This window comes from Mus musculus, chromosome 4, assembly GCF_000001635.26.
Source record: "Mus musculus strain C57BL/6J chromosome 4, GRCm38.p6 C57BL/6J".
Taxonomy (NCBI): domain Eukaryota; kingdom Metazoa; phylum Chordata; class Mammalia; order Rodentia; family Muridae; genus Mus; species Mus musculus.
Window position 1 is genome coordinate 155,346,803 of NC_000070.6, and position 23,333 is coordinate 155,370,135.

The 23,333-nt window shown below is 49.5% G+C and overlaps 1 protein-coding gene across 2 annotated transcripts in view; it reads right to left on the minus strand.

Moving 5' to 3' along the window:
• The window catches only part of Prkcz (protein kinase C, zeta), a 101,311-nt gene extending 86,685 nt beyond the window's left edge, over positions 1-14,626 (minus strand). Inside the window, exons 1-4 of one of the 2 annotated variants that reach the window (NM_008860.3) lie at positions 14,350-14,626; positions 10,679-10,800; positions 9,625-9,714; positions 7,852-7,902 (exon numbers count right to left, since the gene is read on the minus strand). In NM_008860.3, the coding sequence (NP_032886.2) occupies positions 7,852-7,902; positions 9,625-9,714; positions 10,679-10,800; positions 14,350-14,420 (334 nt within the window). In that variant the 5' untranslated portion in view covers positions 14,421-14,626. The remainder of the gene's footprint in view (positions 1-7,851; positions 7,903-9,624; positions 9,715-10,678; positions 10,801-14,349) is intronic. The other variant, XM_011250207.3, reaches the window with a different exon arrangement.
• Between the last annotated feature and the right edge of the window lie 8,707 nt (positions 14,627-23,333).

A 23,333-nucleotide genomic window follows, 5' to 3' on the forward strand; every position in this document is an offset into this window, starting at 1 on the left:
GAAATTTCCAGCATTCAAAAAAAAAAATCTTAACACTTTTAATTGGTGAAGTAAGACAAAATAATATTTTGAAAAGCATAAACATATCTGAAACACAAATTTCAGTATATGCAAAAGTTTTATTGGGATCCTCACTGAGGTACAGTGCAGTGACAAGAACTGTTGTTTAAGATAGAGACATACTATACAGTCCACAAAGCCCAAAAATATTTAGTTCCTGGTCCTATACTAGCAAGTTTGCAAGCCCTTGACAGAATCATACAATAACCGAACCACGACCTCCATGATGGACTTCAACAAGAAAAATGTGCCCAGTGTAAAAATTAGCATCACACCACAAACACTGTCTGGCCAATTTCTCTCTTCCAGTCCAGCCCAAAATATCCAGTTCTGCAAAAACCGCTAGAAAATGGGAGCTGAACTGGCTGATTGCTAATTTTGTTAGAAGCCTATTTTAGGTGCAAAAGTAGCTTTCCCAAATTGTTGCAAATAATCTGAGACAAGTCTGAATGAAAGTAAAATTTTAACAAAATAATAGGTTTACCTATAAATACTAGAGTCTCAGGAAGTTGGAAAAGATTGGGCAGTTTGCTCAGAGATAATCTACCACTCTACCTGGATCTCCCTGACAACCACCTGGTGATCCACAAAGTCCACCCACCCTGAACCAGGCTCACTTCCTCCCAATCTCCATGACAAGGAGAGTGTACCTGCATTTAGCTACTTTGTGGCAGGCCTAGCTACTTTGTGGATTCTTCTTTTCCCCCCACCCTTTAACCAACCACCCCTGCCCAGTTTCACCTCCTATCACTGGATAGGAGAGAAAAGAGAGGGGAGAGAGATCCTTGAATCTAATTTATTTCTTCTTGTTTCTTCTTTGAGTTCGTCTACTAACAAACCAAACAACCCTGCCTCTTGGGGCCCTAGCATTTATGCACCCTCTGAAAAGTCCCCAGAATTCCAAATGTCACACAATTGCAGAACTATCTGAGGCTGGCAAAACCGTGCTTCTGCTAAAAGCACGAGGCAAATCATAGTCAGCTGCTGCTGCTGCCAGTCGGGAGCAACCCCTTAACCCCACTCCTGGGATTAAAGTGAAAACATGTTCTTACGATACCTCTGTGTTTTGTTTTGTTTTAAGAAATTAGAATTCCAGAATTCTCATTACAGGAGAGGAAGACCCAAAGCTTTAGAGGCACTTGGTAGGGAACTCGCATTTGTACACCTGATCACCAGCTGGCAGGTACAGCGACTATCAGAGAGTTGGCTTGTGACCCCTTCTTGGTCTTTATGGCTGTTTGCTTTGTCTTTCTGAGACTGCGTCTCAGGGTGACTAGTCACAGCAGGCTTAACTCATTATGTAGTCAAAGATAACATTGAACTTCTGATCCTCCTCCTGTCCTTTTCCTCCCAAGTGCTGGGATTATAGGCATGTAACCTTCTAAATGTCATTTGCTTCAGAGACTCCACTTACAGAGGGAGAAACCCAGGCACCACACTCTTCACCCACTTGCCCAAAGTCATACTGCAGAAATGGTGGCCAATAAGATGGTAGGCATAGGCCGGGCAGTGGTAGGGCATGCCTTTAATCTCAGCACTTGGGAGGCAGAGGTAGGCGAATTTCTGAGTCTGAGGCTAGCCTGGTCTACAGAGTGAGTTCCAGGACAGCCAAGGCTACACAGAGAAACCCTGCCTTGAAAAACTAAATAAATAAATAAAATAAAATAATTTTTAAAAAAAAGACAGTAGTCATGTGGATATTACACTCCATTTTTCCTCCTCTCTCCAAACACTGGGGATAGAACCAAAGCCTTCTGAAGACCAGGCCTTTGCCCCCCTACTAAGCCACTCCCTCTGCCTGTTCCCAGCACCTTCAGATGACACACATAGTGTCCCAAGGTGCTTCAGACTGTTTTCTGAATAAATAACCACTTCAGCTTCCTCTGGAGACCATACCCCTGCCAAAGTCTTCTCTGCCCATATCTTCATCAGGGACACTGTTTGACAGCTCCAGGAAGCTCACACCATCTTTAACAAGAACAACTGGGATAGCAAGCACATTGGCTCTGCAGATTGAGAGGGCAGTGGGTGTAAGAACTGAACAGACCCTGTGGACTGAGACAAGGGACAAACCTGGAAGTCTTTCCTGGCTTGCATGAACGTGCCATACACTTCAGAACCCACCAGGGACTCAACCCCCAGGGAGTCAACCCCCACCTGGTGTCCTACAGCCAACCCAGTCCCACACAGCCTCCAATGTAACAGTGTAGGGTTACCCACAAAGTGGGATGGAGGGAGAAGTGAGACCAGACCCACCAACCTACAAGGGGCAGAGGGCAAATGGAACCTAAGGCAGCCACCAACTGAGGGCATTTGAACAGTGATGTGTGTCCCCAGAGATGTACTTGCATCCTTTCCCTTAAACTTGCTGGCATGGTGGTGGCACAAATGCCTTTAATTCCAGCATTGGGGAGGCAGAGGCAGGCGGATCTCTGTGAGTCAAGGCCAGGCTGTAAACAGGGTGAGAACCAGGACAGCCAAGGCTATACAGAGAGACCCTGTCTTGAAAAAACAACTAACAACAACACAAAACAAACAATACAAAAAACCCCTGCTGGTATGATCTAATTTGTAGACGCGGCTAAGTCAGAAGATATGATGGATATCCTTATATTATCCAGGTGGGCCCTCAATATCATGACCAGGATCAGTGATCATTAAAAAATTAAAAAGAGGGCTGACAAGATGGCTCAGTGTTTAAGAGCACTGACTGCTCTTCCAGAGGTCCTGAGTTCAATTCCTGGTAACCACATATAATGAGTTCAATTCCGGGCTCACAACCATTTGGGATCTGATGCACTCTTCTGGTGTGTGTCTGAAGACAGTTACAGTGTAGTCAAATATAAAAAAAAAAAAAAATTAAAAGGAGAGAAAGCAATAAGACACTAACAAACAAATTTAGTAACCTATTAAAAGACATTATACATCATGACCAAGTGGAATTTATTCACAGGATCCAAGGAAAATTCAAAGTAGAAAACTGGTTAGTTCAGCACTGGAGAGATGGCTCAATGGTTCAGAGAACTTTCTGCTCTTCCAGGGGACCCAGGTTTGGTTCCCAGCCACCCACACTCACATAAGGTGGCTGACAACTTCTCTTAACTACAGCTCCAGGGATTGATTCTGGTGCCTTCTCTGGCTTCCACAGGTACCTGCACTCATGTTCCCATACCCCCATGTGAATAAAAATAAAGAACTGTCCAGTATAATATATACATTAACTGAAGTTTAAATATATATATGATCATCTCAATAGGTACAGAACAACCCACTGACAAAATCCAATATCTTTCATAAGAGTAGCAACCACCTAGGAAGAGAGAGAAGCTGAATCAACATACTAAAATCCAAAAGTTAAAAAACCAGTTAACACATTTAGCAATAAAACAAGACCACCGTACACTTTCCTCAACGACCGGGGCAAAGACAGACAGATGCTGTTCCCGCTTCAATTCAACAACACTGAAATTCAACCAAACAAGACAGACACAAGGTCCCCACACTGGAAAGGAACAAGAGCCACTGCTGCCTGCAGACGATATGACTTTATATACATGGACTGCCACCAAAGTTGTTAGAATAGCTTCGGTATCACAACAGTATTACTGAACTAATTCCAGTGAAGTCGCAAGCAGCCAAGTGAGCACGCACACATCACTTGACTTACCGCACAATTCAGGGGCTAGAGAGATGGCTTGACAGTTAAAAGCCTTGGCTGTTCTTCCAGATGAGCTGAGTTCAATTCCCAGCACCCACATGGCAGCTCACGGCTGTCCCTAAGTCCTGTTCTAGGGGTCTGACTCCCTCTGACAGAAACAAAACACGCAAAACATCAATACACATAAAATAAAAATAAATAAAGCATTAAAACAAAACAAAAAACAGGCAGGAGCACTGCTTGAATCCAAGAGTTCAAGGGCAGCCTGGGTAATACTGAAATCCCCATCTCCAGGTGGGGCACGGGGGGGGGGGGGGGGAGACAGGAAAGAAAAGAAAAAGAAAAAAAAGATGATTAAAAACTTAATTATGGGGCTGGACAGATGGCTCAGTGGTTAAGAGCACTGACTGCTCTTCCAAAGGTCCTGAGTTCAATTCCAAGCAACCACATGGTGGCTCACAACCATCTGTAATAGGTGCCCTCTTCTGGTCTGTCTGAACACTGCTACAGTGTACTTACATAAATAAAAACTTAATTATGTGTATTCTCCCAGAAATTTAAAAATTAAAAAAAACAGAAGGAACTGGGCAGTGGTGGTACACACTTTTTATCACAGCACTCGGCAGGCAGAAGTAGGCAGATCTCTGAGTTTGAGGTCAGCCTGGAGTAAAGAGTGAGTTCTAGGACAGCCAGGGCCACACAGAAAAACCCAAAACAAAAGAGAAAAGGAGTGAAGTGCTGGTGAGTTATAACACTGAAGAACCTCAGGGTGACACCGACAAAAACAAGCTGGTCATAAGGACAGGAAGCACGTGAGTCTCTTCCGAATGGAGTGTCCAGAACAGGCAAACCACCTTGTGATGGTTTGTATATGCTTAGGCCAGGGAGTGGCACTATTAGGAGGTGTGGCCTTGTTGGAGTAGGTGTGTCATTGTGGGTATGGGCTTTAATACCCTAGTCCTAGCTACCTGCAAGTGAGTATTCTGCTAGCAGCCTTCAGATGAAGATGTAGAACTCTCAGGTCCTCCTGTACCATGTCTGCCTGGATGCTGCCATGCTCCCACCTTGATGATGATGGAATGAACCTCTGAACCTGTAAGCCAGCCCCAATTAAATGTTGTCCTTTATAAGACTTGCATTGGTCATGGTGTCTGTTCACAGCAGTAAAACCCTAAGACACACCCAGACAGAATGAAGGGGAAGGGAGTTGGGGGGTGGGGGGGTGCCACACTATGGCTGCTGAAGTGTGGGATGGGGTAGAGGTGGTGGCAGCTGAGCAGTGGGTACAGCTCTAATGCTGCTTGCTTCCAAGTAGTGAATGTTAACTAAGCACTCTACAATTAAGAGAGTTAGCTTAGAAGCAGATTAGAGTTTGACTAGCCCCAAGAGTTCGGAGGCTTGAAAGGTGATCTGCTGAGATACAATGTGGCATGCTCCAAGTCAACCAGGTCCTGCAAAGTTTGCAAAATTGTATCCACCTCTGTCTATGGTTCACTCATGTATCCATCCCTCCACCTCACACTGTCCTAGGAAAGCTCAAGGACGTTCACCCTTGTCATTTACATCCTACCAGGCTGACCCTCAGCAAAACTATAAACACAACCTTGCAGGCAGCAAAGTCACACAGTTCCCCTGGACAACCAGAACAGGGGGGGGTCCTGTGTCAGAGATGGGTACAAGGATCAAGTGGGAAGTGTAATAGAATACCAATATGCAAATCCTGAGGGACCCTGTGCTAGAGCACATACTCCATGCTCCAGAGGAATAGAAGCTTTTCCATATCTTAGTGTAACATCCAGCCAGGGCAGGGTGGTCCATAAGCGAGATCCTGGCCTGTCAATCATCTACAGATCTGTGGTGCTCAGTTTCTGATCTTAGCAAAGGTTCTATGGCATGTTGGGACAAAATTGAGTGTCTGAGACTGCGCCACACCAGCAATCTTCTCATGTGAGCAGTTTAGCCTTTAAGGCTCAGCTACAGTCTGTGCATGCCCACAGGGCAGTAGGGACCCACCCTGTCACACCCAACTTCAACTCTTCAATAGAAACCCCAGACTCTTCTATACCTAATGACAAGACAGTATGGCAACAACTCCACCAACTCAAGGCACCCTCCCTACAGCATGCACACACAAACAGGAAGCCAAAAGGCTTGTAACCCTGGGGCAGGACTGAGACAGACCACAAACACCTTGAGCCTCCTGCCCTGTGATCACAGGAGCTTCCTGGAGAAAACTCCCAATAATACATGGTAGAAGATATGCACACAATCTTGTCACCACAGCCAAAAAGCCATCCGGGTGGCAGACAGACACCATCTGTAACCCACAAACTCACCAAGACAGGAAGCAGGTGGGGAGATCAGGGGGGCTACCAAGCTAGGGTTCTGAACATCGGCGTGAAAATAAGAAGTGAGACAGAGAGGATGACCTCATCTTCCCTCTTCAAATGCCTTACATTGTTCTTTTTTAAACTTTATTAAGATAGATAGATAGATAGATAGATAGATAGATAGATAGATAGATAGATAGATATGTGCATATATGTCTAAGGTGTGTGAGCACAGGTACTCATGTTTGGAGATCAGAGTATAACCGTAGAGCTGGCTGTCTCCTGCTTTTACATGGGCTCCAGGGATTGAACTCACATCATCGGGCAAGAGCTGAGCCATCTTGCCAGCCTCTGCCTTACTTTATCGTTTTACATACTCATAAAAGATGACAGAGGCCTGCCCCTCCACGGGACATGGACACCCCAGAGTTAACACTAGGTTCTACACCACACAGTTCTTCATGGAGCACCCCCATATGGGCACAAACACACCATATTGATATTCTCCCTTGGCCTTCCTACCCTATGACCATGGGCTGGTTCCCCATCCCACTGGAGACAAAATACATGGGCCAACCACCTGCCTCTCATCACAGTGGATTGTACAACTTCAGGTACTTCTTCACTAACCAGGTGTGATGGTTTGTGTATCCTTGGACCAGGGAGTGGCACCATTTGAAGGTGTGGCCTTGTTGGAATAGGTGTGACCTGGTTGGAATGGGTGTGTCACTGTGGGTGTGGGTATAAGATCCTCACCCTAGTTGCCTGGAAGTCAGTCTTCCACTAGCAGCCTTTGGATGAAGACATAGAACTCTCAGCTCCTCCTGCGCCATGCCTGCCTGGATACTGCCATGCTCCCACCTTGATGATAATGGACTGAACCTCTGAACCTGTAAGCCAGCCCCAAATAAATGTTGTTTTTTATAAGACTTGCCTTGGTCATGGTGTCTGTTCACAGCAGTAAAATCCTAACTAAGACACCAGGTAAGCCAAAAGTTGTCACCCCCAGGAGCCTTGCCACCCCTTAACACCTAAGCATAGCCTCCAGGACACAATCAGAGGCAAAGACAAGCTCCCCTCAGATGCCACCACTCCTGAGACCTGCTTTGCTCATCCCCTACCGACTGGCCCAGAGGGACAAGGCAGGAAGAGAGCAAGAAGGCCGGGCCTGAGGTGGTCTCCACTGGGGCAGGCGTAGTGCTACAAATGCATAGATGTAGTGTCCAGCTGTTCTGGCCTGGGCATTTTCCCCCTGGGATAAACCAGGACACTCTGTGGATCTTCTACTCTGTCACCTAAGAACCGAGTCAACCATGCCTCCTTCCCTCACCTCCCCCCAGCTGCCCACAAAGCCCCAGTCAGCCACATCTTAGCCACGGAAACGGTGCGGAAGCCAGGCCGAGTGAAAAGGGATCTTGAGGTTAAGAGTCCTCACCAGGGTGAATGACTCTAGGTTTCAAGGCTCCCACTTCACACACAGCACCCACTTACTGCCCTGCCATAGTGGACAGCAGTTCTACCTGCAGCACATGGCACAGGTTAGGAGGAAATTTAAAACTGGAGCACCCAGGCTAGGACAGCTCAGTGGTTAAGAGCACCGGCTGCTCATGCAGAGAAGTACCTGGGTTTAATTCCCAGTACCCATGTGGCGGCTGGTAACTGTAATTCCAGTTTCAGGGGATCAGATGCCATCTTTTGGCCTCTGCAGGCACCAGGTGTTCATGTGATACACGGACACACATACAGGCAAAACACTCATATACATAAGGTAAAAGACAAATACGTTTTTAATTGAACACTCACTGTCTTCTCCAGGACAAGGCATGCCCGGCTGCTCTGGGATGCTTGGGAAAACTGGATAAAAAGAAAGGACATGATAAGGTCAGCGGTCAGTGTGTCATTAACCCCGTGCTTCAGGAAGAAGCACCCTGAGTCAGATCAAAGTTCTCCCAGTTCCCACAAGGATCTGTTCTTTTTTTCTTCTTTCTTCCAGGCAGTGGCAGGGTTTCTCTGTGTAACAGCCCTGTCTGGCCTCAAACTTGCAGAGATTCGCCTGCCTCTGGCTCCAGAGTTCTGAGATTTTAAAGGCGAGTGCTACCACCACCCAGCTGAGGACCCTGGAAGACATTCCCCAGCAGAAACTCAAAGCCCAACCATTTCTCCATGTCAAACCCCATGTGTGTGCGCATGCGTGTGTGTGAAGAACTCTGGGAGGGGACGTTGGGAATGGGGGATACATTTAGAATGTAAATAAATAATTTAATAAAGAAAAAGAAAAAAAAAGCAGAGCCATTAAAGGGAAGCTAGCAGTTCTCATTAGTATTGTAACTCAGAAATAAGAAAGGACAGCCGCCGGGCGATGGTGGCGCACGCCTTTAATCCCAACACTTGGAAGGCAGAGGCAGGTGGATCTCTGAGTTCGAGGCCAGCCTGGTCTACAGAGTGAGTTCCAAGACAGCCAAAGCTACACAGAGAAACCCTGTCTCGGAAAAGAAAGGACAGCCATTATCTTGAAAACTGAATTTTAAAAAGCAGCACTAAGCATTAAACCCAGGGCCTTGAAAATGCTAAGTAGGCTCTCTTCCGTTGAATTATAGGATCCATAGCCCCGCCCTTTTTTACTTTTTATTTCAAAACAAGGTCTGGGCTGGCTGTCACTGATTCTATAGCATAAGTTTTCTAGAAGTTTCTCAATCTTCCTATTACCACTTCTCAAGGAATAGGATTACAAGCCTGTGCCACCAGGTCAGTGTGTAAAGGCATCTACCTTCAAGCCTGATGGATCGTGGCCCGCGTTTACACGCGGGGACATACGTGCACACATGTGCATGCATACAATAAATAAGTAGAGCAACCCATTTCTAGTTAAGCAAATTTACTCTTAAAAATTTATGTTTACGTGTATGTGTGTGTACGTCTCTGATTCAATGTATAAACGTGTACCACATGCATGAGGGAGCCTGCAGAGGTCAGAAGAGGCATTGGATCCTCCCTCAGGGACTGCAGTTACAGACAGCCGTGTGTTAGCCAACACGTGGGTGCTCAAAGCAGATCTCAGGTCCTATACAAGAACAAGTGTTCTTAACCACTGAGCCGTCTCTTTGGTCCCATAAATTTACTTTTATAAGCACGTAAGAGTGTTATTAGATTTTATACTGCCAGCCTCCAGGTGGCTTCCAATCATTAGAGAGTCCTTCAGTTCTTGTTTGTTACACTCTACACAAGCCAGGGTTGTCTGAGAAAGGGGAACTTCAACTGAGAAAATACCTCCATCAGACTGGCCCTTATGCAAGTCTGTGGGACACTGTCTAGATCAATGACTGATGTAGGAAGACCCAGTCCACTGTGGGCGGTGCCACCCCTGGGTGATGCCACCCATGAGCAGTGCCACCCCTGGGCAGGTATCTCTGTTTTGGCTCTTGCCTCTCTAGGATCCTGCCCTACTTGAGTTCCTGTCTTGGCTTCCCTTAGTGATGGACTGTGATCAGGATGTGCAAGCCAAATAAATAAGGCAGGGCTTTTCTCTCGACAGACCAAGTGGGCAAAAGAGAAGCCGGCCCCAGATCGCTCACTCACCATGAATGATGAGCACTTCGTCCCTGCCCTGACAGACCAGGCGGAAGGCCTCCTCCAGCTCCATCTGTGAGGACACAGTACAAGGGTCACCTAGGGGGCGGAGGCAAGAGGTACCAATGAGGCCACAGAAGGTGAAGAGGTCTGAGCTACTCAGTACCAGTGCTCACTCAGCGGTACAGACAGAAGTTTGGGTGGGCAAAGTCTCATCGTTCACGGTTGGCACAGAGGTTCCAGAGCAGGTTGTCCCTCATGGGACCTGCCTTGTAAGAACCTGTCGAGTCTGGAAGTCAGGTTCACTCACAGCCTTGGGAGCTCTTAGAGCTTGAGGGGCAGCAAGTAAGACCTGGAACCTCCTCCGAGGTGGCCTAGGCTAAGGAAGAGGTTTCCCTAGTCTTGATGGACACAGAGCTGCACAAACCCAGCCCTACGTACCAAGAGTTCTGCTGAAACAGGAAGCCATGTGCTACGAGCTCTGCCTGCTCCGGTGTCTCTGACTGATGGCTGTAGTCAGACTATTCCCCCCCACCCCCAGCCCATCCCAGTTACTGATGGGTCTGGATGTGGGAAAGAGAAAGGGGTAAGTGGGGGGAACAGAAAGGAATGAGAGAAGAGAGAAGAAGGAAGGAAGGAGAAAGGGAAGAGGAGAAAGAGACAGGAGAGAGAAGAAGGAGGGAGAAAGGAAATACAAAGGGAAGGAGATAAGAAAGGAGGGAGGAGATAAACCAAAGGCAGGGAGCAGATGCCTCAGGATTTAACCCCCTGGTTCTTCTATGGAGCTAGTCCTACTTAAACCCCAGGACACAGGAAAGTCAGGTAAGGAGTCAGGTGGGAGCCAGGAGATGCCCCAAGCTTGTTCCCCTCAGCTGCGACCAGAGGTCCCCACGTAGCAGGAACACTCCCCTCTTTTAGTGCTGCCCGGTCTGTACTGTCCCTATTTGCCCATTTGCAGCAGTTCCTACTGAGGAATGGTTGGTTCTAACAAGTTCATCTGTACAAAGCCCAGTGGAGCTCAGACCGACCATCCCAAGACCGACCATCCCAAGACCGAGGCTACCTTCACTGTCCACCCACTTGAGGGTGAGTGGGTGCTGCTGGTGCAGGCCACACATGTCTCGCACTTCCTCACAGAGGTCCTTGAATGTTGTCATGGCATCCACGCTGGTAATCAGGATGTCCCTGGGACAAAGAGGACAGAGATCTCTGTCACCTGGATCGTATCTGAATGTGACCAAACACTGCTTAGCCAAGTTGCCAATTAGATACATGAGATGAAAATCTCCTCCCCAAGACAATGAAAGCCCTCCCCCAACACAAGATAGAACCATTGACCCCAGGACACCAGAGAACCAAGTCAACATGACAGAAGGCGCCCCCTAGTGGAGATCAAGCAACCACACCTACTAGGCACCAAAGGAGGACCCCAGATGCAGACACAAATCCATTACCTTCATTTAAGGTAAAACTCCAAAGTCAAGCCTTTTCCCAAAAGGTGAAAACCAGAGCATGTTACCCAGGGAAAAGAACAATTAATTAATCAAAGCAGTTCTTGGGCATCCTGGGAGGACCTGACCCCCCTCTTTCCTAGTGCAGCAGCAATCGTTCTGAAAGGCCTATTTCTTGGGAAATCAAATCTCAGAATGCTACTGCCTCTTATCTTTTCATTCTCAGACGGGACTTAAACCTCTGTAGTAGAAGATGGCTCAGAGACATGCTCTGGAGGAGGAATATGAGAAGTGGGGATGTTGCTCCCCTGTATTGCTTTTAGGGAAGGGCAGAGGCAACCCGTTCCCATGGAAACTAAGCGGGAACCACACCCTCACCGAAGCTTCAGTGAAAATCAACTCATGTCTGACATTCTTGGGGAAAAGGGGCTTAAGAAAGGAAATCTGAAAATCTCTGAAACAGAAATACTGGCTGAGGCTCCTGTTGATCCCCTGGCTTCTAAACTGGGTCACACAAGTGTCTATAAACAAAGACACTGTCTACTGACAAAATTCAGAGCAAAAGGATCCAGCACCTACCCAACCCTCAACACCAGCCAGACCTTCTGGGACCTGATGGCCCATGGATCTCACCTAGAGTCAGGGATAGATGTCCCTAGTTGCCCCCTTTTTCTACAAAGTCCAGCCGGCTAGCACCTGCCCAGGCCCCCAATTGTGACAGAAACAGATCCTGCTCCTACTCCCATAGAATCATGGCAGATAACAACTGAGGCGCAGAGATGTCCAAAGCAGGGACTCCACAGACCAAGCCCCATCCCCAGGCCTCTGTCAACTGGGTCACCCTGTCATAGTGTCCAGGCTGCCCAACATACTCAGCATTGGCCAGAATTCCAACTGGGAAACTCTGGAAATCAAGGCTGACATCCCTTTCTTAGACCTCTTTCTGAACCCCTAGACATCATCCTCCACTTACAGCCTCCAGTGCCCAGAGGACAAGTAGACCTTAGAGGTGCACCCTGGTCAAATGCCCCCTCAGTCAAGCAGTCTTTGCAGAGCTCTCTTTATACCACAGCTCTAAGCAACCCCGCCTCACTGAAGTCAGATGGACCACCCATCCCTGACTGACTCTTGCATCTTCAAGGACCACAGCAGGTCCTCCAACTTGAAAGTTTGTAACAAGAGCCTCAACAGGAGGGAAGACCCACCCCCTGTACTGTCTGGAGTTTCAGAAAAGCAGGCACCTCAGCTTTGAATGTCAAATTCTCCTGTAATCCCCTGAGAACACAGAGTGGCCTGACTCCTCAAATACAGGTGACCACTGGTGGCAGCACTCCTCTCAAGCCTCAGAGGAGCCGAGGAACAACCAGAGGACAAATGGCCACCACTGTCTAAAGACAGGGCTGTATCTTTGACTCTCAACTTTGTCACCTCCATTAAGGCAGTGTCTAACCCTGAGCCTCCAAGACACTGCCTTCCTGGACAGAACATCTTCCCCAATCCACAACTTTCACAGCTGAGAGAGTATCTCTGCCTGGGGCTCAAGCTCTGGAGAGGCACCCAGTTGGCAGATTTCAGAGTAAGTGGGGAGGAAGGCTGTGGAGGAGACTCTTCCAGGGGGAGATGAAAGGAGGTGGGGGGGGTACAGAAGGGGTGCAGTGGTGTGGAGAAGTGGGGAGAAACGGGAGAGTGCAGGAAGGGGTGGAGAAAGGGAGAGGGGAAGGAAGAGGAAGGGGGTGCAGCTCTTGTCAGTTGAGGAAACTGGAGTCAACAGGTTGAATTACACTGCCAGTAACCAAAGTGCTCCCCAGGGGCAAAAGGGAGGGAGGGGTAGGCAAGACTGACAAGTCCAGGACTGGGGGAACTGTCCAAGGTGAGCCATGACCCTAAGGTGTGCGCTAAACCCGCCCTAAGGGAAGGGTGGGTCCCTCCCCTGAGGGCCTCGGCTTTAGCTTAGGGGGTTCCAGGCAGAAGAGAGTCTGTCAGCTTTAGCAGGCTCACTACAGAATCTGGCAAGCCAGAGGACACAGCTAAGCGTTCCCTTTTGGCAGGGCACTCCAGGCCAGAGTCAGGGCTGCAGACCTCAACTTTGGGTGAGGCTGGCTGCCTCCACCACCCCCAACCCCCGAAATCTTTCTTTCTCTGGCTGTACCAGAAACCCGCCTCCAAATCCAGGACCACCAGAAGTTGGCCTGAGGCTGAAAAGAGAATCTTCTACCCAGGCAAGGAACCACTTCCAAAGGACCAGTCACTTGTCTCTGTGGCTGGGACCGGCCACTCTGTAAAACTCCTAGGAATGCTGAGAGCCCAGTTCAGCCACAGGACCAGCATTCCACTCCACTCCCTTTCTCCTTCCCAAGAGCAGCGACCCTCGACCCTTGACCCTTGACCTGGGAGTACCCAGGCTGGTTCCAGGACACACAGCACCTAAGCAAGAAGCTGTCAAAGCCTTAGGCCTCTACCCTCTTCTGTCTACACAATCAGGGGCAAGATTATGGGATTCTCCGACCCAGCCTGGGCGAACCAGCCACCAGAAAACCAACACCATCACTCCGCTCTCATCACTCAATGCTCCTGGACAACCATACTAACCACTGTCATGCCCCTATCGGTCCCCTCCCCACTCCACCCTCTCCCTCCCGGAAAACAAGGCGGAATCCAGGGCTAAGGGCCGAGGCCAGCCCCCAAAACCACCTCCAGGAATGTGACGGAAAAGACCATCATCCCTGTCCTAAAAAACAGGGCAAGACTATTCTGGAGAGCTTCAAAAAGTTCTGTCCCCCGTCCCCCCCCCCCCCCCCCGAACCAAAGCTGCGAAAATGTGCTCTGGTGTTCCCACAACTTCAAGCATTCTTGTGCGTGCCATGGATCAAAGGTTTTCCTTACACTTAAACAGCGGCCAATTTGAATAATCTTGGGTGTGTTGGGTTTGTTGTTGTTTTTTTTTTTTTTTTTTTTTACTTTTTTTTTTTTTAATGCACCAGAGGTTTTCACAATCTGATGAAAACTTTTATAGACCATGCAAGTTTGTCCTTAAAGTCCCTGACTGAGACCAAGGCTAGGAGCGCAACAACACCTGCCTGCTGTGTGCGCCCAGAGAGAACTAGCTAGGCGGAGTGCGCCCCGCCCTCGAGGTTTCCCTCGGGCCACATTGAAGGGCGCCACCGCAGCTCCCGGGGCGCCTCGTCGTCGCCTCCCTGCCTCCTTCGCGCGCAGCACCCCGACAGCCCCGAAGTTCCACCGCCGCGCAACCCGCTTTGCCCGCTGTCCGGCGCTGCGCGCTCACCCGCCGTAGTGCGCCTTCAGACGGACGCGGCCGCCGCTCCGGTCCATCTTGGGGTCCGTCCTGCTGGGCATGGCGCACTCAGCCAGCCGCCGTCAGCGCTGCTTCCAGGGCGCTCCGGCCATGGCTAGCGGCCCCGGAGAAGGGCCGGGTTGCCAGGCGGGGCAGACGGCGGAACGCGGAAGGGAGCGCGCGGAAGGGAGCGCGCAGCACGGGACAGACGGCACCCGCCTCGCCAACTCCGCGGAACTTGGGCGGTGCGCGGAGCTGGGGGCACACTGGATGGGGGCGGAACCTGGCCATCGAGACGGCCAATCCACGAGGCGGGAGGCACCTGTGGCCAATGAGGGCTCCCCGGGGCCGCCACCTGGGCCAATCCTCGGGGGGCCGCGCGGCCGCGGCCCAATAACCAGAGTGCAGGATGAACTACCTGTCGGGCGCGGCCCTGGGCCAATGGGAGCGCGCACGTAGTGGCTTTGCCCGGCAACGGGCGGCGACCCGAATAGTCCAGGGACAGTCAGGCCACTCCGCCCCGTGCTTCTGAGTCTGCTGGGTCTGTTGTGCTGAAAGCCGGGCAAACTTTTTGGAGGTGCGGGTTGTCCGATGTTTTCAGACCTTCGGAGTACGAACTCCAGCTGTCCGCAGCGTCCCCGAGGTTGCGAGGAGCTGAGCAACTCCTCAAAGTGCGAGCTGGTCTGGCCCTCCGGTCCCAGCCCTCCCAACTTCAGGGGCATCCCGCATCCCCAGCCAGGAGGGCCTGTCTTTATTCGCCGCCTCTGCACCAGTTAGCTTCTCCGCCGAACAGATCTGGAGAATCGTAAGGTCTTCTTAGCCCTTCGCTTTACATTCCACACGCGTGCCTGGTTCTTCTTGGTGCCAGGCACTGAGGTGACGCTGGAGGGCTGAAAAGACGCAGCGGCCCTGATCTTACATCCCGCGTTCTCTCTAGAAGACACCTATTGGCAGCCACCTGGTCATCTTCAGATGCCTTTTTGTTTGTTTTGTTTTTTGAGACAGGCTTTCTCCGTAGCTCAGGCTGCCCTAGAGCTCTCTCTGTAGACCAGGCTGGCCTTGACCTCAGAGATCCACCTTCTTCTCGCTCCCAAGTGCTGGGATTAAAGGCATATGCCACCCCCGCAGGCTTTAAGTGGCTTTTAAACACTTTAATCTTAAAAATAATTTTTAAAAAAATGGTGGCATGCCTACAATCTCAATATTAGAGAAACGGAGGCTGTAGCCAGCCCGGTAATCCCCAGTAATGCCTCAGATAATTTTTCAAAACCCTTTGAACTCAAACCTGGTTCTCTGCACCTCTGTAGCTTCTGTCATGGCTATTAGCACTCCTTGTCCTCACCCGCCCAGGCTCCTAAGTGCTGAGATTCCAGATGTGTGTCACACTGAGTTCACAGACATATTTTTGTTTATTTTAGCGTTGGGAAATGGACGAAAGTTTTTATTTTAGGTGTATGACTGTTGTTTTGCCAGCATGTGTAGTCCTGTGTATTTGCACACCTCATGGGTGCAGTGCCCTGGAGAGGTTAGAAGAGCTCTGGGCTCACCCTGGAACTGGAGCAAGTTGTGAGATGCCATGTGGGTGCGTGGCAGGTCCTCTGCAAGGTAGCTGGTGAACCCTTAATCCTCCTGCCACACAGTCTTCCAAGCGGTTAAAATGACAGCCTGAGTTAGGCTGTGCTGCTTGGACTTTTACTTACTTTTCTGCTTGTCTGGTTGTCTGTCTCTGTGTAGCTATGTACCTGTGTATCCCATGCTGTCCTGGAACTAACTCTGTAGTCAAGGCTAGTCTCAAGCTCAGACTGCTTGTCTTCCCCCGCCCCCGCCCCCGCCCCCCCCAACATGCCGAGATTAAAGGCGTGCTCTACCATGTCCAGCTTAACCCTTAACAGCAACAGATTCAGCCAGGGTGTTGTTCTCCAAGGCTATGTCTACCTTTCTCTGGTCACAGCCTTTACATTTTACTTTTTATTGTTTTCGTTTGTTTGTTTTGTTTTGTTTTGTTTTAAAGACAAGGGCTCCCTACCCTCCACTGAGTGCCCCCAAGACCTCACATACCCCCACGCATTCTCACAGTTTCTGCATATCCTCACAATCTACAGTGCATCCTCCCTTTGAGTTCACTAAGACCCGTTTGTTGGCCTAGCCTCCCTCTCTGTGCTGGGATTATGACACAATGTCCAAGTTCTTAAAAAACAAAAAAACAAAAACAAACAAGTCAGCCCTTGCTGGGGTTGTAGTCTAGTGTTTTAAAAGCCTTTGGTTGGGGCTGGAGAGATGGCTCAGTGGGTAAGAGCACCGACTGCTCTTCCGAAGCTCCTGAGTTCAAATCCCAGCAACCACATGGTGGCTCACAACCATCTGTAGTGAGATCTGATGCCCCCTTCTGGTGTGTCTGAAGACAGCTACAGTGTACTTAGATATAATAATAAATAAATCTTTAAAAAAAAAAAGCCTTTGGTAGAAACGGGAGAGATGGCCCAACAGTAAAGAGTAGGGGTTGCCCTTCCAGAAGGGGTCTCTATTCCTAGCACCCACACCTAACTCAAATTCCAGTTCCAGGAGATCCAAGGAACTCTTCAGTCTCTGTGGTCACCAACACAGGTATGGTACACATACATACACGCAGGCCACACAACATAAATTAAAAATGTATATATTGGGCTGGAGAGATGGCTCAGCGGTTAAGAGCACTGACTGCTCTTCCAAAGGTCCTGAGTTCAAATCCCAGCAACCACATGGTGGCTCACAACCACCCATAATGATATCTGATGCCCCCTTCTGGTGTGTCTGAAGACAGCTATAGTGTAAATAAATCTTTTTTTTTTAATGTATATATTAAAAGCCTTTGGTTGTTTTCCTTGCCCTTGGGTGAAAGCTAGTTTTTCACCATGGCAGATAGGCTCATAGGACCAGGGACCTCGTTCCTTTTTGCCGTTACATTCCCCCACATTCACCCACCCCATGGATGACCTTGTATCCTCTGTCTGTGGTACCTTCTCTGATGCCTGCCCAACACACGTCTATGTAAGTGGTCTGTCCCCACCCCCATCACTAAAAGGCAACTGGACAGAAGGTGACACGGTGCCTGGACAGACACGATGAAGAACATCTATCTTGCACCAAAGTAGGAGTACACTGTGACTCTCCTGCACCTGCCCAGCAATCATGATCTAGGAAAGTTGTCCTGGCCACCTGACCAGCTCTACATGTGGCGTCCTATAGCTAGCCCTATAGCCATCTTGACCCCACTTTAGTGTATAGCTTTCAGTACTTCCTGATATACTGGAAAGAACAAGGCATGCCTTGAATGGGCTAGGCAACCTGGTGGAAAAGGGTGCTGGGGAGGTAAAATGCTGACCATGTCTATCCCACGCTGGGCAAATGCCGGGAGCACCACTCTGAGGGTGGGAAAACACAGTCTGAGGTGTGGGAAAGCTGAAGCTGGTATTCCCAGACCCCTGGGCACCTGGTCATCCATGGAGTGCCACACAGAAGAGTCAGGAACAAATGTCAGGGGTCCACAGGCTTGCGAAGAGGCCAGGACCAGGCGCTCCCAAACTCCTGGACACTCAGACTCCCCTGAGTCTCAGGAGTTGAGAGCAGAGTTGGGGACCTGCCGGCTGAGGATGGAGTCTAGCCCAGGGCTTGGGGTGGGGAGGGAAGTCCTGGCTTTGCTCACCAGTGAAGGTCCTTAGCTTGGCTGTGATGGTGGCTGAAAGCACAGAGAGGTCTTCTGCAGGAGGCTGTGGCTCTGTAGGTGAAGACCTGCTCCATGCTCCCCATGGCCGTTCTCAATGAAAGAGTCAGACAGTCCTTGGTTCCAAACTGTTTATTGGTTGTTCATCATGGAAAATGGATGTGTACCGTACCAACTTCTCAGGGTGGACCCAAGATTAAACATCTTTTGCAGCCAGGCAATGGTGGCGCACGCCTTTAATCCTAGACCTTGGGAGGCAGAGGAAGGCAGATTTCTGAGTTTGAGGCCATCCTGGTCTACAGAGTGAGTTCCAGGACAGCCAGAGCTACATGGAGAAACCCTGTCTCGAAAAACCACAAGGGTGGGGAAGGCCAGTGAGTTCAGGTTCCAGTCCCGGACCATGTACAGCCAGAGGGGCCTTAGGAGAGATGTCATGCAGTGTACTGAAGCCTCCCAGTAGAGCAGAGGACTGAGCTCTGAGGTTAACTGAAGTGGAGACTTCTAGTTTATTTGGAAAGTTATGTCAAATGTTTTGCTGGGGCACAGAGGTGAAAGGATGTCTTGCTAAAGCAAACACATGAAAGACTGTTTTCCTGAAGCAGGCATAGGGGGATGAGTGTTTTGATATAGCAGACATGTGACAGGACGCTTGGTGAGGGAGTATAAATATGATCTCACAGACAGCGGGAGATGAGCACTGAGCGTTGGTTTGGTTTGCTTGGCCTCACTATTCTTTGCTAAGGACACGCGTGTATCCATTCACCTTACATAGCGCTCTTGAGCTCAGCGTATGATAACGCCACCATTGAGAGAAACCCGCCCAAGAACTGCTCATGAGGTAGGTTCCTGTGGCAGATTGCCACCTCTGCAGCCTCGTCTCAGGCTGGTTGGCGAGCCTGGTGGTTTCTTCAGAACTGAACTACGGCTGCTGGTTCCTGCCTGGCGTCGGCCTGCCTAGAGGACTGGTCTGCAGCTGCTGAGTCATATTTGGTGTTTGCTACGGGACTAAACTGCTGCCAAAGAGGATCAAACCCACCCCCAAAGAACTATTGCTGAATAGGTCCACTTCCCCCCATCCTAATAACTTTTCTCTTCTACTACCTCTACTGAGTGGTGGATTATAGAAGAGGTTGAACCCTTATTAAAAGTAGGTTGCAAAAAATGTATGCCTATGGTTCAAACCAGTGTCCTAAGAGCTTCCCCAGCCCCTAACTACCCTTCCTTTTGGCCATTCTCTCCTGAGGCCAGTATTTGCAATGCAAAGCAACCTCCAGGCCTATGGGAGCAGGTCACAGCAGGAACTCCCAAATCAGAACCCCCAACCTGTGAGGCTCCAGGGTGAAGGGACCTGCAGGTTTCCCCTGGGAACTGTGTCGGGGTGTTGCCTGGCAGCAGACAACAGGATTTGTTTCCCAGTTCACCAGTGAACACTTGGCTGGGTGTTCCCATGGCCTCTCCAGGCACCCAGTGTAATGAGTGGGATTTCTGGGGCCACATGAGCTCCAGACTCTGTCCACCAAGGCGGGGGCAGGGTTTCCACCAGCTTCCATGGAGACCCGACCAGACCAGTCATAGTGAAGCAGAAAGGCAGGTTTCCAGAGCTTCCTCCCTGGTGGGTAGGGTTTGGAGGTGACCCTCAGAACCTGTGAGGTGAGGCAGACCCCAGCATGGGGCGGTTGGGGCCGCAGACAGGAAACTGGCTGGGCCACTGGAGGCAGATCCTTTCCATGTCCTAAAGTTTCTGTGGTTCCCCAGTTTTCCACAGACACTGGATACTCCCAAACACAAACCGTTTTCCAAATGAAGATACAATTAAAAATGGGTTTATACAGATTCAATTTCTGAGAAGATGAGGCCGTCCATGAAGCCCCTTCCCCAAAGCCCAGCTGGGTGGGTGGGGACCCACATGCCCGGCTTCACTCAGATCTCTTGGGACCAGCTGGTGGATGGTGTCTTACTTGTTTATATTGCTGTAATAAAACACTGACCAAAAGGGAGGAGAGGGTTTATTTCTCTTACACTTCCATATAACAGTTAATCATTGAAAGCGCTCAGGGCGGGAACCCAAACAGAGAAGGAACCTGGAGGCAGGAGTGATGGGCCATGGTGGAGGGCTGCCGTACTGGCTTGCTTAGACTGCTTATAGAACTACCTGTCCAGGGGTGGTGCCACCCACACCGGGCTAGGCCCAGTCATATAGAGGCATTTCTCAATTGACTCTCAGGTGTCTACAGCTGTGTCAAGCTGACGTAAAACAAGCCATCGCAGAAGGACAGGGTAGATACTGCCAGGTGTGGGGAAGGGTAAGGAGTGGCCAGTGGCTCACAAAGGGTTAAGTGAGGGCTTCTCCTACCTCCCTAGGAGGCTCTACCAAGTCCAGCGGATCTCTGTTATCTGGTTTTCTCAGAGCCTATAGGGGAGAGGAAACATTGTTCACCTTTCCAGATGTGAGGCTGACCCGGGTGGGGTCTGGCAGGAACCCACCTGCTACAGGAAGGGCCCAGAGCATTTGCTTGGCATACACAGCGGAGAGAGGGAGGCACCCTACCGCAGATGTTTCCTTTTTCTGTCAGGGATTGTGGGACTTAGAGAAACCAACTGAAGTGACAATATCAACCGAACTCATTCAGTCAGCCGTCAGACGTTGCTTGATATCCCATAAGTGCCAAAAGTTGTGCAGCCATAAGCCAGGGTTTTTCTCTTGTGCAGCCTGATGCCAGTTGAGACAGGCCGCTGCTTTCGGTGTTTCCCAGACCTATAGAGGTGACAGTTCTGTGGAGCTGGAGATGTGGCTCAGTGGCACCCATGTAACAAGCTGTCCGTCCGGCACGGACCTGCAAGCCAACTCTGAATGGAAGGTAGAGGCAGGAGGATCACTGAGCCTAACTTAAGTAGATTCAGGGAGAAACCCTGCCTCAATCCCACTTAAGTACACGGGGCTTGGTTCCCTGCCTAGTGTGACCATAAACCATGACCAAAAGCAACTGAGGGAGGGAGGAGTTTATTTGGTTTAGATATCATCCAGAGTTGCAGCCCTTTGAGGTGAGCCAAGGCAGGAACGTAGGAGAGGAACTGAAACAGAAGCAGTGTGGGTGCTAGTCCGCCCTCCGCGCCTGCTCAGTTTGCTTTCCGATACACCTCAAGGCCACCTACTCGGGAAGGGCACCTATGACAACCACCGATCAAGAAAATGCTCTACAGACTTGCTGACAAGCCGGTTGAATGGAGGTGTTTTCTCAGTTGAGGTTCCTTCTCAGAATGGCTCTAGCTACCTCAAACCGACCGAAAACTAATCAGCACACCACACAGACAAAGACACTCACACATAAACAGATGCCAGGGCCGGCAGGATTGGGTTATGTAGCTTTTTAAAATTTTTTAATCTTTTCTATGTATATGAATACACTATCATTGTCTTCAGACACATCAGAAGAGGGCATGGGATCCCACTATTACAGATGGTTGTGAGTCGCCATGTGGTTGCTAGGAATTGAACTCACGACCTCTGGAAGAGCAGTCAGTGCTCTTAACCTCTGAGCCATCTCTCCAGCCCTGGGCTATGCAGCTTTTAATCCCAGGCCGAGGCCAGCCAGGGGTATACAGAGAAACTCTGGGGGGAAAGGGGCAGAGGGGAGATACATTGCACCCCCCCCAAAAAACCAACCCCTAAATAAACAAGTAAATGGTGACTCTGTTGCATGTGGAAGACCAGGTTCTGGAAGAGGCTGGTTTTGGAAGCTAACAACATATTACAGGGGAAGGACGTGATGGGCTCACAAAGAGGCCTATGACCCTGAGAAGCAGGGAATTCTGGGAAAGCTAAAACGGCGGAGGCCGTGGAAAGGAGGATACGGAGTAGGTGAAAAGATTGGGGGACACACCAGAAGTCCTAGGTGTCCTTAGCCACTTTTGCCTCAACCTTGCGTTTCGCCTACACGGCTGGTGAGTAGAGATGAAATTCCAGTCCACCTGGTCCTTCCTGTCCTCCACAGGCAAGCGCAATACCGAGCATTCCCAGAAGGGGGCACAGGAGGGACGCAGCTGAGGGAGGGCTTGGCTCTTTGTTCCTTACTTCGATCCTGGTTCTGTCTTAGAAGGTGGGGGTGCTGTGCCCTACTCCCTCATGATCTGAGCTCTGGCTGGCTACCCCCCAGCGCCATGGGTCTGCATCTCCACACAATCCTGCTTCTCACCTCCCAGGCCCATAAGATGTTGCCTATGTCTTCAGTTCCGTCTATCCAGCCATCTGCTCTTCCAGTGGTAATTCCTCCCACCCTCCGCTACACAGTTAATTGTGCTAATCATCCCGGGTTTTTCGGGTGTTTTTTGTTTTTTGGGTTTTTTTTAATCTGTGGACTGCTAAAACAGACCTCTTGCCGCAAGCCTGTAATTCCCACCTGTTTAAGAGACTGAGAAAGGAATTATTGACGGTTCAAGGCAGCCCGGACAACTTAATAAGATTCTGACTCATAGTAAAAACTAAAAACGTGGGATTGGAAATGTGGCTCTGTAGAACATGATGAGGTCCTAAGTTCAACTTTCAATAATACCCACAGAAACAAAGTAATTTTGTTCTTTTGACTTAAATGGTATTTTGTCTTTTATTTGCTACGTCACCTGGAAATTTGCTCTATTGAAACTCTCCCAGAAATTATTGCAAAGAATTATGACCTTATGCTTAATATCTGAACCAAAAATAAAGACTGTTCTCCTGAGTATGTAGCTCTGTCCGTAGAGTACCTAGAATGTAGAAAGCCAGGCTTCAATCCCCAGCACTGCAGAAACGAGGCTTGGCTGTGCACACCTGAAATCCCAGCTCTCAGGATGCAGTGTGATGCACCTAAGAGGTCAAGTACTGAGTGTATCTCACCTAGAAAAGGACTAGCAATACCTGCTGAAAAAAAAATAGGTCAGAGCTGGATGTGATGGCACACACCTTTACACCATGGCATTTGGGAGACAGAGAGAGGCAAGCTGATCTTTGTGACTTGCAGGTCAGCCTGGTTTACAAAGTGAGTTCTAGGACAGCTAAGGCTGGTACACAGAGAAACTGTCTGGGAAACATGGGGGTGGGGGGAGACCAGGCCAATGCAATATTGAAAAACATTGTTCAAAAATTGAGAAACCCAGATAAAATGTGTCCTTAATAATATGGAAGTTGTTCTATACTAATAAACATACCATGTCTATGCGAAGTCTTAACTTAGGGGTTTCCAGTCAAAGGGTGAGCAAGAACCCTATGTATCTTGCAGCTCTCCAAATTAAATTAAATTAT